The 15,062-nt window shown below is 35.4% G+C and overlaps 1 protein-coding gene across 13 annotated transcripts in view; it reads right to left on the bottom strand.

Annotated features, from left to right (window-relative positions):
* LOC113504080 (potassium/sodium hyperpolarization-activated cyclic nucleotide-gated channel 2) overlaps positions 1-15,062 on the bottom strand; it is a 232,280-nt gene that overhangs the window by 46,872 nt on the left and 170,346 nt on the right. For all 13 annotated transcript variants that reach the window (XM_026886182.1, XM_026886190.1, XM_026886198.1 and 10 more), the window contains one exon: positions 11,655-11,931. In XM_026886182.1, coding sequence (XP_026741983.1) covers positions 11,655-11,931 — 277 coding nt within the window. The remainder of the gene's footprint in view (positions 1-11,654; positions 11,932-15,062) is intronic.

The following is a 15,062-nucleotide window of genomic DNA, read 5'->3' as shown; positions in this document are numbered from 1 at the left end:
GTTTTAGAAATAAGATACCGTTTTTACTTTTAATTACGGAACACCATAAATTAGTCTAATTTTTGTATTTAGTATAGATCAATTGTTTGTATATGAAACGTGAAATTTTTACATTTTTATAAATGAAATCTCCTATCTCAAAGATACGTTGAATATTTCACTCTTAAACACCTCAGCTAAGAATATAACGAACGGATTGATAAGCACGTGCAAGACGCAAGAGGTAAATGATTGTGACGTCAGCATTCGATACTTTTAATCAATACTATGTATTAACACGTGTGTTATGTAGTCAGGTCTATGTTTACAAGCTTCACGCCGATTTAAAACTAATGAGTACATCTAGTATACATCTTAAATCCACGTGCTGTTTGTATATGGCAATCTGAGAATAAGGGTGTGGTTCAATTGAGAGCTGTTTTATGAGTAACAATTATTTATCCTTCTCCGATTATTCTAACGCTTATTATTTTAAAGCACAAATAATTATACTATTGAAATATTAAATAGTCGTCACATTTTTTAAAAATTATGACAAATTTAGCATCTAACAATTGATGATTACAATAATTTATGAAGTTTAATTCATTAATATCAAATTGATTCTGCAACATTTTGTCGCCACATAGTTGGGGGAAAGTTAATCGCGCGCAGTGTGACTGCACCCTGAATATCCATTGCTATTCAGGTAGTCCATTGGGCGTATTTGCGTATTACATTGTGCGTACTTCTCAAATATTTTATTAAAATCATCTTCTCTCCTCATATTATGAATTGTATTATCAGAGTCGACACGCGTTTTTATTAGATGTCAGATATGCGCAATAAAGTTTAATGCAAGTATTGTTTTCATACTATTGACATATGAAATGAATATTCTTTTCTTTGCTGTCTATCGTGATATTGACATTATATTGAATGTCTGTAATGTAGATATCGTAAAACATCATTGATTCATGATGGTCTTATGGTTATAGTTATGGTGTCAATTGTTTTCTCGACGATTGTTATGGCTAGAGCTTATCTACAGCAAAACTGGTGTTGTTAGATTTAAAGCAGGTTTAATTCAGTTTTGCTGAATACAAATGTATGTCTGTCATATTTTCTGCCATGGTTTTAAGAACCAGATAATTTATTGGTGCCAGTTACAAAGATGGGAAAGGTTGCGACATAATTAGGGGTTCACGACTGTCGCACATAAGGACAACGATGCGACTAGGCGGATTTCTTAAAGTAGCCCTCAGTATAATATAGTTAGAGCTTATTTTAAATCATGCTATGTTTTTAGTAATTCTGATACGGGTACTAAAGATTTAATAGGCGTTAAATAAAAGTGTTCCAAAAATTAAAAGTGAGATTCAAAATTGTGTCCAATAAACTTTTAGCAATAGACAGTAATTTTTCCCCGTTCACTAATACTGATTTCGAACTATCTTGGTAGTTTTAATCAAATATTGATGAATGTGGCACAGGATATGGAATCGAACACCGGATATTAATAGTTGAATAGCAATCACCGCGCTGGACTCACCCCGCCGAGCAGTGCGAATAGGGAACTTGACGTATCGTACACGACCAAATAAAAACGTGGTTATCTATGTACTACAAACAAAACGTACTCATAGACCCACAATAGAAATTAATAACTTATTTCTGAAATACCTTCATTAAAATAAAATAAGGTTGACATGAGCGTAACATTAAGTTCCGTGCTAACGACATTTTTTCCTGTCATTCTGAAAAAAAGGGGGCCTATTGGGTATCCATGTGTAGATAGAAAATTCCTTAGATACACAATTATTCTGCGTCATATTAATACTAAATACATTTATTATTATGTCAGACTAGGGTAAGAGCGATGATAATTGGTTCAAGAGGCTTTGAGAGGCATTTTGAGAAGACGTTCGTGCACCTACGTCGATTTCCATTCGCATTAAAAATGTATTATGTAAGATACTTGAGTAGAATCCGAGTTCTATATGACACAAATCTATTCCTATCAATAACGAGAATCACTTCTAGCTATAAAACTGATATGTTTTACGCCTATAGATCTTTCATTGAAATTGACAAAAAAAATATGTCGATTTATAAACGACCAATAAAAACTCCTTGGTCCAAAACAACACTTTCATATTCCCAATAAATATCAGCTCCAGACTATAAAATAGGTATTCTAGTCATGAACTATAGTATTCCTTTCTTTATGGCCTATATAGGGTGTACAAGGAAACCATTAATCATTTTCTCCATAAAATATACAGCGTTGTTTGTGCTACCTTGATTTACTCCCGCCTAGGATTACGGCTCCAGGAACTGCTTTGATGTTAGGCATTGTTTTCTCCTTATCGATAGCATTAAACTATATTATAACAAGTGGAACTAAATGGCAATCTAGAGGTTACTACACCCTACTTAAGTGCAAGTACCTATTAGCTCCGAGCTATGTTGGGGTCAGCTTCCATCCATACTGAGTTTAGCTGAACACTTTATCAAGTAACTGCCTTTTTTACTTCTACAAGCTTAAGGCAAATATTTCAGCTTGAAACAAAATAATTATTGAGGATTTTTTTTTATCTTAGCTGAAACTTCCCCATGGTACTCTCATGTGATTATAATACCGGGGATTTTACGCAACTCAAGGTTTTCGGCTAGCATCATCTTCATGTGCTTTTCTGAAACGCGACAATATCCTCTTTAATTAAGCTCCAGATATAGTTTTAACATAATCACTTCTTAAAAGACTTTACGTATGGACACAGACACAAGTGACTTTGACTTATGAGTTGACGTTTGAGAGATTATATCAGCGTAGACGCTCGGAGAAGGCATATATGCATGCAGATATACATATATATAGGCATATGCATGGCATTTTTGTCCTGATGAGAAAACTAAAGTCTACTTTTAAATTCTCTTTAGTCTGAACTTCTGTGGGCTATCTTATAAAGCTCGTTGGGTGAAGGATCAATCAAACCCGAGATTCAACTATCCATCATATCATTCTAGGATATTGTTTCTTAGTGATTGATTACAATCTCAGCGGACATAAATCGATTCGATTTCATAGACTAGTGGTCGATGTAACTATTTTAGTTAATTCTGTGTTTGAAGAAAAATTTTGCCTTGGTTACGAATACAAAACGGGTGATAACAGACAGACAGACAGATGTCATTCATTATCATATTCAATAAAGAGGTTTCAGCTATAAATGCATTCATACTTCTTGCTGTTCATAACACTGGCAATCAAAAAATATCAGAAAGATAACAAATTCACAAGTACATACTCTAGCTGCCATCAAAACCGTCTTACACACCTAACCTTAATCTTTAATCCAATGTTAAATTCTCAATTCCCTGGCTGGCAATCTTGAACGTATATTTTTACCTTGAAACTGGCATGAACGGCTGAGCATGATAATTTGGCATATTCCCTGTTATCCAGGTTAGGTAACATGTTACGGACTCCGCCTTAATATTTTAAGGCTTCTGTGCAAAGAACAGACGTTATATAAAAGTTACGTAAGCTTGTGTGTGATTTTTTGGGGTTCAGTTTTCTTGAATCCATCTGATACTACGACTGGTATGTTTTCAGGCGATCCCTGAATGTAAGTGATGATATCTAGTTCTCCTCATTTCCTTTCTTTGTCACTGTTCTTGCAGTTGACTAGCTGAGGCTAACTTTATCTGCTATCGCACTAAACGTTTTATTTGAACAAAGTATGATATTAAAACTTTACTCGGGCACGAGAAAATCCAAAAAGGAAAGTTGAGTTTAGTATCTTCATTCGTGTTAACAAACTCTTCAGCTGTCGAATGTTAATACCAAAAGCCTCATATTTACTGGTTCTCATCATGGTCATGATGACTATCCTTTTATTAAGCATCTATTAATGTTACATGTATCTACATAATTATCTCAACAATTACGTGTTTCCATTTATTTTTCGTAAGAATCCTCATATTCTTCAGACCTTTCCAGAATCTTACAGAACTACAAGTAGGTTGTAACACCGTCGCGTCATCGAGCTTTGTTCAGTTATTGAGTTCTCATTGTCCGCCTCATACGGCTAATGTTTTATAAACATTCCCCGCGATATGCTTGTTGTGGGAAGCAATACCGATAAGCAATTTCTTCATTTCCTAGTAGCGCCATTTGTTATTGCATTTGCCCTTCATTTAAATTCTGTTGCGATATTGGATCGTTTGATTTAATTGGTACTTAATAACTGGGCTGATAGCATCGTGGTTGGCGACCCTGACTTTTGAAGCAGAGGTCGTGGGTTCGATGGTGGTCAGGACTAACTTTTGCATAGGTGTGGATTTTAAGTTTGGGAGTCTTTCACCAATTTTTGTTAGTATTTTTAATATTTTATTATGAGTATCAATCACCAAAGTACAGTGCCAGGCAAGTTTGGGGCCAGACGGTTAGATATGAGGGGTAAAATGAAATGTATGATATAGCATCATACATATTATTTTACTTTGATTGTATTTCAGGTGTTGTTAGGCGATTGATTGTCTTGACGCTATAGGTTTCTGCATTAAATATAATGTATGCTTCAATTGCTTCAAGGCTGATAGCTAGATTCTGAGAATTCTATCGATAGTTTATGAAACACACTTTATGAAATTGTTTAATTATTCAACTGGAAAGGCGTTTCACATTTCTTTTGTAATAGCGTGTGTTATAAATACGACTTGAAGGGACAATAGTAAAAGTAGTAACTACAACTTGGTCGCAACATTCATTGGTAGCGAGGACCAAATCGAGCTCGCAAAGATATATGAGTGGTGATGTAACATAGTATGTACCATCAAACAGAACAAAGCTTTCATGCCTAGTTTTTGTGTAGCGCTAAAAACTTTTTTCGTGCAACCTCCGCGGTTTCCCTCGAGAGCCAGAATAGCCAACATTACAAAAATTCACAAAGTCATGTTTAAAATACACGTTTTTTTATCTAACTAATTTAGTCAGTGTATTCAGCCAGTAATAAAATAACAGAGGCGGGAACCCTCGCCGCTGGCCATATTTTTGTCCAAAACAGACGTGAATTTCAGTTTTTATACGATTCATCCGTGTTTTCAGACTCGTTAAACAATCTCGATGAAAAACTCATATCGATTTACTTTGCTCCATTTAAACGGCTGTATACATTCGACTTTTAAGTTTCTGTGCGGCTCGTATTGAGCATAAACTATTACGTGAAAGTATCGATTCGTCTGTCTGTCAGTTTTTAGTATTCTTTTTAATCGTATTCGTCTGCCCTTTTCTCTACCTGTGAATTGTATGGAGTAACATATCACGTTAATTGCAAAGTGACGTCACTAGTTGTAAGTACAAAGTTTATGTTCGTGTTTATGGGCCATTTGCAAACAGAAATTACTTCGTACTACTTTCCAATCACTGTACGTTTCTACGCATTGTTTATAAGTACAATAATTATGTTTATGAAATTGTTTTTCACATTCAAATGCAAATCAAAGAGTAAGAAAATTGATGTACTATCTTTATCAATAGTAATTATTTAGGAATTCAATTTCAGGATTTTTGTCTACTTTTGAAGGGATGATGTCATTATTCAAAGATTCCGAAAGTCAAATCTTCAATAGAAGTTTCTACATACTAATGACGTTAAATAAACACGTATAGCAAATTCTAAGAAAGACAATCCATAAGGTAAACTGTCGCTAATGGCGTTGGCCTCAAAGTGAAATCAATTCTCGCCTGCGGCTTACACGAAGGTGTACAGACAGTAATCATATTGCAAATGGTAGGAAACGGAACCGTTATTGTGTATGTGGACTTAGTTGCAACCAGACGCGATCCGAGTCCGTACCATAATCTCTTAAAGAAACATTGTTGAAGTTGCGGAAAAGAGACGCCGCTCTTCGCCGTGCATGCGTTGTCTCGCTTTAATCCGTCAACAGGCTTAGTTCAAGGGACGGTGGTAGGAGGCAAGGTGCGATCCAATTTGTGGTAAACGATCTCCTTGGATGCCTTGTTGCCTGGTACCTGTTGCAACGTAATGAGAGCTCTTGATATGACGAATGCAGAAATTGAGTTCGGTTGAGAGGAAATTCAATTCTGTGTCAATTTTTTTTTCTCTGTTTTTTTTTTAATTATTGTGCCTTTTTGATTTATATTATTACCAAACATAGCTTTTTAATACGTTTTAGTAACCGAAATGTAAGTGAGTGTGTAAAACCAACCTAAGTATGGATATATGTTAAATACCTATCAAATGTGGAGGAGAGACTAAACTAGGGACTAATAAGAAATGATAATGAGATCAGTATAATGTATATGGATAGATGTTTTACCAAAAACATAGTAAATCACTATTTTATTCAAACATCAACTTGATTTGTTCAGTTTAATCTTAGAAGATTTAATACAAAAAAATATAGATTGATTTCTGCACTTAAAGCTTTGTTAGTTCAATTTTAACTTTATTTCCTAAACCTATCTTTTTTTTCTATTTAATTTCGAAGACTGAAGAATAGCCGTAAGTGAAGCCGAGGAACTAACTTGACGCGGTTTCGTAATATCACTTTCACTTGTTGGAGTGTTTTTTTCGGAAGCCTCGCGCTTCTCAAAGTTAGGCTCAAACTCTAACTTCAGCACGAAAGCGTAAAATTATTAACTGGAATAAAATCAACCAGAGCTAGCTCATAAGACTGCTCTATTTTTCAAAACGATTAAACTTAAAACTTCTGGCAAAATATTAAATAACGCATGCACAAAGTATAAATGGAGTTTTTTTACACTTTCTGCCATAACCCTGATCTAGATTATCATATGACAGCTTTTCGCAAGAATCGAACTACACAATAATACTTCAAAGCACTAACAAAGACGAATTACAAAAACTTCTTTCCAAATTGACAACCCTTGACGATACCAATTCTCATGATCCAGCCAGTAACATCTAATTTGACATATCCGAGCAGTATACAGAACGAACATCCGGTAGCTACTGGTACTCTTGATAGGCGAGACCTTTGACACTGGCTACGGTCACTCAGAGTGGCTCTGAGATTCACTCGCGAACCAGTTGTATCAGCTTCCAATGGACTCGTGTCGTACGTACTGCACGGGACACACACATTGTGCCTCCATTACGGAGCACCGCCATTGTTCCTGCAATAGCTTGTGATGAACATTGTTACTTTGTTGATTTTATTAATGGAGTTGTGTTAGTACTGATTGTGCTATTCTTCGTGATTTGGCTCGCTTCGTTTTATTTGTACTGGAACTGATTGTAGTCTTTTTGACGTCTGTTTTATGTTGCCACTGAACGTTTAGTGTTTGTTTGATTTATGCTGCGTTGCACATGAAACGAACATTATTGATTAATTCGATTTTGTTTTAGAAAAAGGTACATCCTTGGTCAGAGAGTTTTTTATTTTATTTTTGTAACATAACAACCTAATTTTTACTTCCTTCAAGGAAAAACTATTTATTAAAAGCGGAAAATTTTGTAACACAGGAACTCAGTTTAAGGAAAATCAATTTAGACGCTTACTAATCTAGTATTCAATCTACGCTACGTAGACGAGGACAGGCTTCATCTTCATAAATTCTGTATCGAGTATCGAATCGGGATCGATTGACTGTATCTAATCGAGACGGCGACTGGACTCGGCCGGAAGCTGTCGAGCGGACGACACTGTCCGATAAACGAGTGAAGCCGTGGGCTCCTCGCCTATAAACTGTTTACGCCGCTTACAGCGTTGCGCCGTACGCTGCATCACAATGCTAATGTAAAATTCTACTCAGCAACTAACATCTACCTTTCTAACTGGCAAAATTGTTTAACGTGTATAGCTATTAGAACAGTCATAATAATATGAAACAACGCCATCTAGTTTCAGACTTAGCAACTTTTTTTTATTTTGAAACGTGTGGGTATGGGTTTCGTAGAAGATTAAAGCTTATCGATAAATTTACTTTCCATCTCATCATTGTAATGTTTTATCGATATAAAAGTTCGACTGTCATTCCTTTCACTTAATTACTGTTCACTGTATTTAAATTGAGATTAATTTTCGAACCAATAATCTGATAACAAACTAATAACAAAACAGACTGGTACTTCGTTTTTTTGATAATAATTAGAATATTTTCCTTAACGGTTTTTTCTACTGTCACTTTCGTTCAATTTGGCTAACTTAGCAATCATGTTAAAAAGAATACTATCTAAAGTTACTAGCAAAAAGGTCCGAGTCACTTTTGTTTTTAAATAAAAGTACTGGCTGTACAGAAACGACTGTAAAAAAATGTTTACACATAACATATGGAACATACATAGTATGTTTTGATTGTATAGGTTCAATATGAATCTTGATTGTATGAATCGTTAATGAAACTCACATGTCGAGCGACATTTCTTTTGTTTTTGTACGTAATGTCAAAAATAGAATTAGATAACCTTTTGTACAAAAATAATTTGATTACTTTAAGATTTTAATGTGTGATTCAACGACCTTTATAGTGAGACTAGTTATACCTAAATTAAAATTAAATGTTTATTCAAGAGGGTCTGGATAAATATTTGTTTATCGGTTTAAATAACATCTACGAACGTATTGCATAAATATCTTTAAAAAGTGCAATTTTAGCATTGAATTGTAGATTTTTGTAATTACATTATAAAAAAATTGAAATGAATTAACAGTTTACCATTTGCTGTATGAAACAATAACACTACGTAATTTACAAACAAAAATTAGTCGAAACAATAAATTAAGCTTCTAACCATCCTCATTGTATTTTAATTTATTAACCGTCACAACACGTTGTGTACAAATTATAATGCTGCGGAGGCAGTATTCTAGCTGAGCTCACAATGCCCGCATTGTAAACCTAATTCGGACCACGAACGGTAATTAGACCGCCATCGCAAATTCCCATAAACGTGAAAATCGTGTTAACTATCCGGAGGGCTGACTACCACCTCTTAAAGCAGTATTTTTGAAGTTGTTAAAAAGAGACGCCGCTCTACGTCAGTGTTTTGTCTCGCTTCCACAACTACAAAAAGACGACGGTACCCCTTCCAAAACTTCAGTATTAAATCTCTTAACGAACTTCCCGCGTTCAAAATTAGAATCCGAGTTATAAGTTCAAGAAGAAAATGTTTAAAATTGGAATACACATGACTGGCTGATTTGTCGCCATGTTTGTCAGAATCATTAGAGTTAATATATTAGATCTATCGGTAAAACATTAAAATATATTTTGCTTCTAATTTCAAAAATATATATATTTTTTTAATGAGGTAATTTTAGAATAATAGACCACAAGGTAGCAAAAAAGATATGTATCGATTTAAATTCTCATTTTGTTGATCTAAGTTTTTATTACCCTAATTATGTTGGCATTACATTTATGCTGTCACACAGCAGTACTATGAAAATTGGAGTTTATGGTCAATGCCCATTGCCCGTACTATGAACCATTGATGCAAGACTTTTACCATTGTAAAGCGAAATCCGAGTACCGAACCACGTTAGGCAAACGCACGTCATTAGCCAGCCGTCAGAAGCCCATAAATTTGTAAAATTAAGAAATAAATAAAAATGTTTTTATTGTTACAATGAAATTTATAGAAAAACATATTTCATCTCTAGCCTTAATATGATTCCCTTCATATTCCATATACTCGTCGGGCAGTAACAATAATAATCAAAATTTAAATTTACAAAAAAAATCTAGTTCCAATTTCAATTAAAAAAAAAACAAGCTAAACACATTAAACGCGCCAGAACATGATTCCATAATTAAATGCGTTTATGTTGCGATACCGCTCGCCGAACCTAGCTCAATCGTTGACAACTAACAAAGAGGTTACCGCGCTATATAATTACACATTCAACACTTTTGCGTTGAACGGTCGGCTGAACAAAATGATCGGCAGATGACTAACTGCTACGTTTACTGGCTGAACAATTGATCGCAAAAATAACATCGCACGTTTGATAGCTACCAATAATGCACTTAGCATTTAATTGGATTATTGCGGAAAATTGAGGATTTAAATCTGTCATTAAATTGTAATTAAGAAGTTTTACTTCTCGGAGTCCCTTCACTTAGAGCCAAAAAAGTGAGCATTGATCATTAAGCTTGCCCAAGCCTGTGCAATTATTATTACACTAGCTGTTGCCTGCGACTTCGTCCGCGTGGTTAGAAGATATACTCGTAAGTTAGGAATTTCTTAACGGAAACCCTCGAAGATGAATAATTTTCCCTGTTTTTCCCACATTTTCCATTGTATTTTCGCTCCTATTAGTCTAAGAATTTTTCAATTTGAAACAGTAGTTCTTGAGATTAGCGCGTTCAAACAAACAAATAAACAAACTCTTCAGCTTTATATAGGCGTATAGATTAGATTAGATAAGAGCATTGAGCTGCCCCACGGTGGGGTGCCATTACTATCTATCTCCAAATCTGTTGCGTGATGTTAACCTAATACGTAATCGTTAAATGACTTTAATCAAGCTCCTAGTCACTCTAGTCAGTATTAATACTATTAATATCTCTTCATTCGTTACTGAGTTTCAAAATGGTGGCAATGAACGTAATGCTAGTAGAAGTATTAAGTAAAATTAGCTTCTAGCCTTTATTATAATTACAAATACACAAGGTTACAGACGAATAATATACAAACGATCCCACGATCTGCGAAACATCTGACGATGCATGAATCAGTTTTATTTATGAAAATATCACATTATAAATCCTTAATTTGAGATGATTACAATTTATTTGAGACCCTGATTGAATATTTTCTAGATTATTTAAGAGAGCTTATTTTTTAATACAGCTTCTTTTTTATTGTATTCTTAGATGTGAAGGAAACAATGGTTATACTCGTAAATTAAATGAAACGTGAACTAAAATAAAATGTAATAACAGAACAACTACAGTTTCCATTAAGACTATTAAAAAACAAAAAAACATCTGAAAGAAAAAAACACATTTCGAATTCTGTGAAAAGGATTAAAACTGTATCAAGCAAATATAATTTCATAATTACAGAATAAGTACTCGAATAAAACTTGACATTGAATGTAAAAGAAATAAAAAATGCCTCAGTTTACTGAAATTACGAGCGGTCGTCAAACGCGACTAAAAATAATTTGTTAAACTTAACCAATGCAGGGATAATGTAAACAATGACCACCATTTTATTACGGCTCGTTGGTTGTGTGAAGAGCTTTCGAACGATTAATGATAATTTAAAGTATATCGATGTGTTTTCAATGCAAGTAATTAATTCACTTTAGTTGGCCTGTCATAAAATATCTGGAAGTTCGTCGCGGTTATAATACACACAAAATATGTCGTTTTCAGGTACCTATTAGTACCATAGCAAATGATTTTCGCAACCTCGTGTTTCTATATCTAATGGAGGGTAGCTAACTTTTTACTGTGTTTAATACCTACTTTCGAAGAAAATCAATAACATTTCTTTTGAATCTTGGTAGGTTAATTGCCTAGGTATATGGTTCATTTTTCAACCATGACATAAGTTGGCCTAGTTTGGGGCAGGCCTACAATGCACACGTATTTACCTATAGGAGCTATATAGCTCGGGTTCATAGGTTTCACTTGAAGAACCAGTCGCACTAATAAAAGCTGGACTTACCTGAAACTACTGCAGGGATGTATAACCCAGTGGCCGGCTGCTTTCTGCCTGATCCTCTCCTTCATCAGCGCCTTCTTCGAGCCGAAGAGTTTCATGGCTAGTTTGTTGTCGGTGGGTTGGAAGAGTGCCTGCAGTTGGTTCCGCAGGAAACCTTGCTTGGCGTCCGTCGCCGGCGGGGCAGGTTCCACTGGCGTGCCGTACAGGGACACATCGTCCAAACCACCGAAGTGGACTTTGCCGGTGCCGCTGCCCTGCTTCAGCGACATGTCGGCGTCGCCTGTCAACAAAACTCACTATCAGAACACTGGTTGTGAAGGAAATATAGGAATCTGTCTTTGGGTAGTGAAGAGAATGAAAAGAATTAGAAGTGTTGGATTTAACATTACTTTTACGTGTCTTTTATTGAGCACGCCAAGGTCCAGACAATTTCAAAATGCGAATATAAGAGTATAAACTTATCCAGAGTATTTTCGAGGAAAGTGCAGGATTTATCTGGGCAAGCCTGTGCCAGCAGGCGGCATGCATGCATCGACTAGCTTATGGGGTCCAACCATATTTAGGGAGCCCACAATCCGATACACAATATCACCACTAATGGCACTATCAAAAAGGATAGGAAAAGCTTACTCAAAACGCCAGTTTGTGACAACTAATAATGAATGAAAAATTCGATAAAATGAGTTCCGATGTCCGGATCAGGGACCAGCTCAGCTCCTAAAATCAAAATACTGTTGAAAGCAGACTTTGATGTTTGATAATATGCATGCCTTGATACAAATATCTTGAATGTAAAACAATTCGATTCTGGATGGATCGTTTTTGCATGATCATAGGGAAGTTGACTGATAGACATGAATCAACAAATCTGAGTATGCTGTCCATCATTTATAGATTTCTAACAAGATATACGTATTTATTATGAGTTCAATGACCTGTTTATAAATCTTTGAACAGATTTATGTCTTATCAACGAGTAAACGATAATACGTAACGAGTAAAAATTGTACAAAACATTTGATAGCATTCCTAAGTGATATTTTAGTCCAACAAAGTTTACTATTCCCAGTCAAATTATTTTCTAAAAGCTCTCAGTCAATTTGTTACATAAAACATGAAAATCTTTAGAAAAAGACTAATTAAATTTACACAGATGATGGAAGAAATCACGATAAATGGAAAAAGGAAATTTATTTTCGACTACTGTCTTTAATCCTTAATATTCGATAAGAGGCTTTAGATATATTTGAAGGTGTATTCAATGTAGTAACATAATCCATTCACATAGAATATGGAGCAGGCTTTAACTAACCAAAACTAGTGAACGTAACGGCAACCCCGAAGTGCGGCAGCCTATTCACATGTACCGACAATACGTCAGGGTCAGTGACGCTGCTAGTGCACAATTGTTCCAAAATCAATAGAGATGTAGAGTGGCAACAAGGCCCGCCGCAGGCGCCCGCGGCGCTCCACAAACCCAATGTTATTGTTCTTTTAATGCATTCGCTTCCAACGAAACGTTCCAATATACATGACTTCGTAAATTACCATCACGATATTATACTCAATTATAGTAACAACGACTCAAGGGACATCACAAATTTAAGATACAATGAGCCCGTTTCGTATCTCAATTGAACAACAAAGAACAGCTTTATATGTGTTACAAAAATAACATTGATTCCCGCAAAGGTCACACAAACAAATACCGTTTGAATCGTGTATGGGCTCGACTAAATTAAACGGGATATTGCTGGAACAGGTGGCGGGGCTGCTAGAAAAAAAAGGTAAACAAAAAATGTGGAATAACAGCAAAAAACTCAAATAGAATGAAATAACTAAAATGGAATGAACGAAACAATTGATTAGTTCAAACACCAAAACAAGCACATTCTTGGAAGCTGGTAAACAATCGCACGGCTGCAAAGGAACAAACAAAATGTATACCTAATAGCTGTGGCACGCTGAATGTCGATGTATCATGATTGGGTGCGTTAACAAGTCGCATGCACGAACATCTCGGTATGTTCATTACAGCTGATAAAACAGACGATTAAACAATGAGCCAATGGCACTTCATTGATTCAAGTGGCGTCAACAGTGAAACGGGAGACGTCCAATCAAGCATGCGTGAAGCTACACTGCCCTAATAGCAAAATCGTTTCAATTATCAAATATTTTGCCGTTTCTCAAGTAGCTTGGACCATGACACCATCCTGTTCCTTTTCAAATTATCTGATCGGTTGTACGCTCGGTTATTGCTCTGCTTTTTGTCTCGTTATTCATAAAGCTAAAGGCGAAATAAAGTCTCCATTTCCATTATCACAGACATTGTTCACGTTAGCGATCATCTTTATCAAATAGTAAAAGAAAACGAGATTACTTTTTGCGTCTGTGATTCTTTCCAATGCTCTACACGTGAATGTACTCTACACATACGTTCATAGCAATAAATGTACAGTACGTACAGTTATACACGAACGATTACTTCATACTTATTATAAGTGTAAGTGTATGTGAACAGACATTCTCGATAAACGCGACCTTAATGTATGAAACTGAGAGATGAAAAGACGAGGCAGGTTTTGCTATAAACAATAATGATTCATTATCGCCGAAACAATAAACAGCAGTTAGATTTATGAAGCGGGGAAATATTATTTCGCTGCAGGACTTGGTTGCGCAGAAGTTTAATTAAAGGGGAATCCGCATTGAGATGGACGAAGCAGGTGAACAAAATGCAGTTAATAAAACTATTGGGAGAAGCTTCCGCAGCTATCAAACTAGTAAACTTATTGTTTATTGCGCGGCGTGGCGAAATACGCATGTGATTGATTATTTTCTTATTCGCTTAATTAAATTGGATGCATTTGTTGATTATTATTGTCAACCTTGAAATCAGCAGCTGACGGTACGTTTAGTGGCGGTTGATGTCACGAGATGCGGACACGTGAGTCGCCAGGGAATTATAAACATTCCACAAATATAGCTAAGGATTTATGAGCGCTGGCTAACTTCTTTTGTGACATGACACACAGACTGCACTCCAACATTGAATATGTTAAAATTTATCCAAACTTTCGATGGCTAAGCAAGGTGCTGACGTAGTTGTATTGCAGTTTGGTTTGATCAGATCATAAAAAAATCATAGAAATATTACTAATGCAGTAATTTGGAATGTGAAAGTCTGCCTTATTTCAATATCATAAAGGGCAGATGTATCACTAAAAGGTTTCCTTAAAATCTATGATAAACATTTTATATAACATGCTTCATTAATCATTACACTTGCGGGTAATGTTAAATTATTTCAAAAGAATAATTAAAACAAGTCCACTTCGCTGGAAACATTCTTGCCATAATGAGGAATACCAAGAGGAAAATACTGTGACACAGTGACTCATGACTGTA

Source organism: Trichoplusia ni, chromosome 2, assembly GCF_003590095.1.
Source record: "Trichoplusia ni isolate ovarian cell line Hi5 chromosome 2, tn1, whole genome shotgun sequence".
Lineage (NCBI taxonomy): Eukaryota > Metazoa > Arthropoda > Insecta > Lepidoptera > Noctuidae > Trichoplusia > Trichoplusia ni.
Note: the sequence above shows the minus strand (reverse complement) of the source record. Positions and strands in the feature narration are given on the sequence as shown.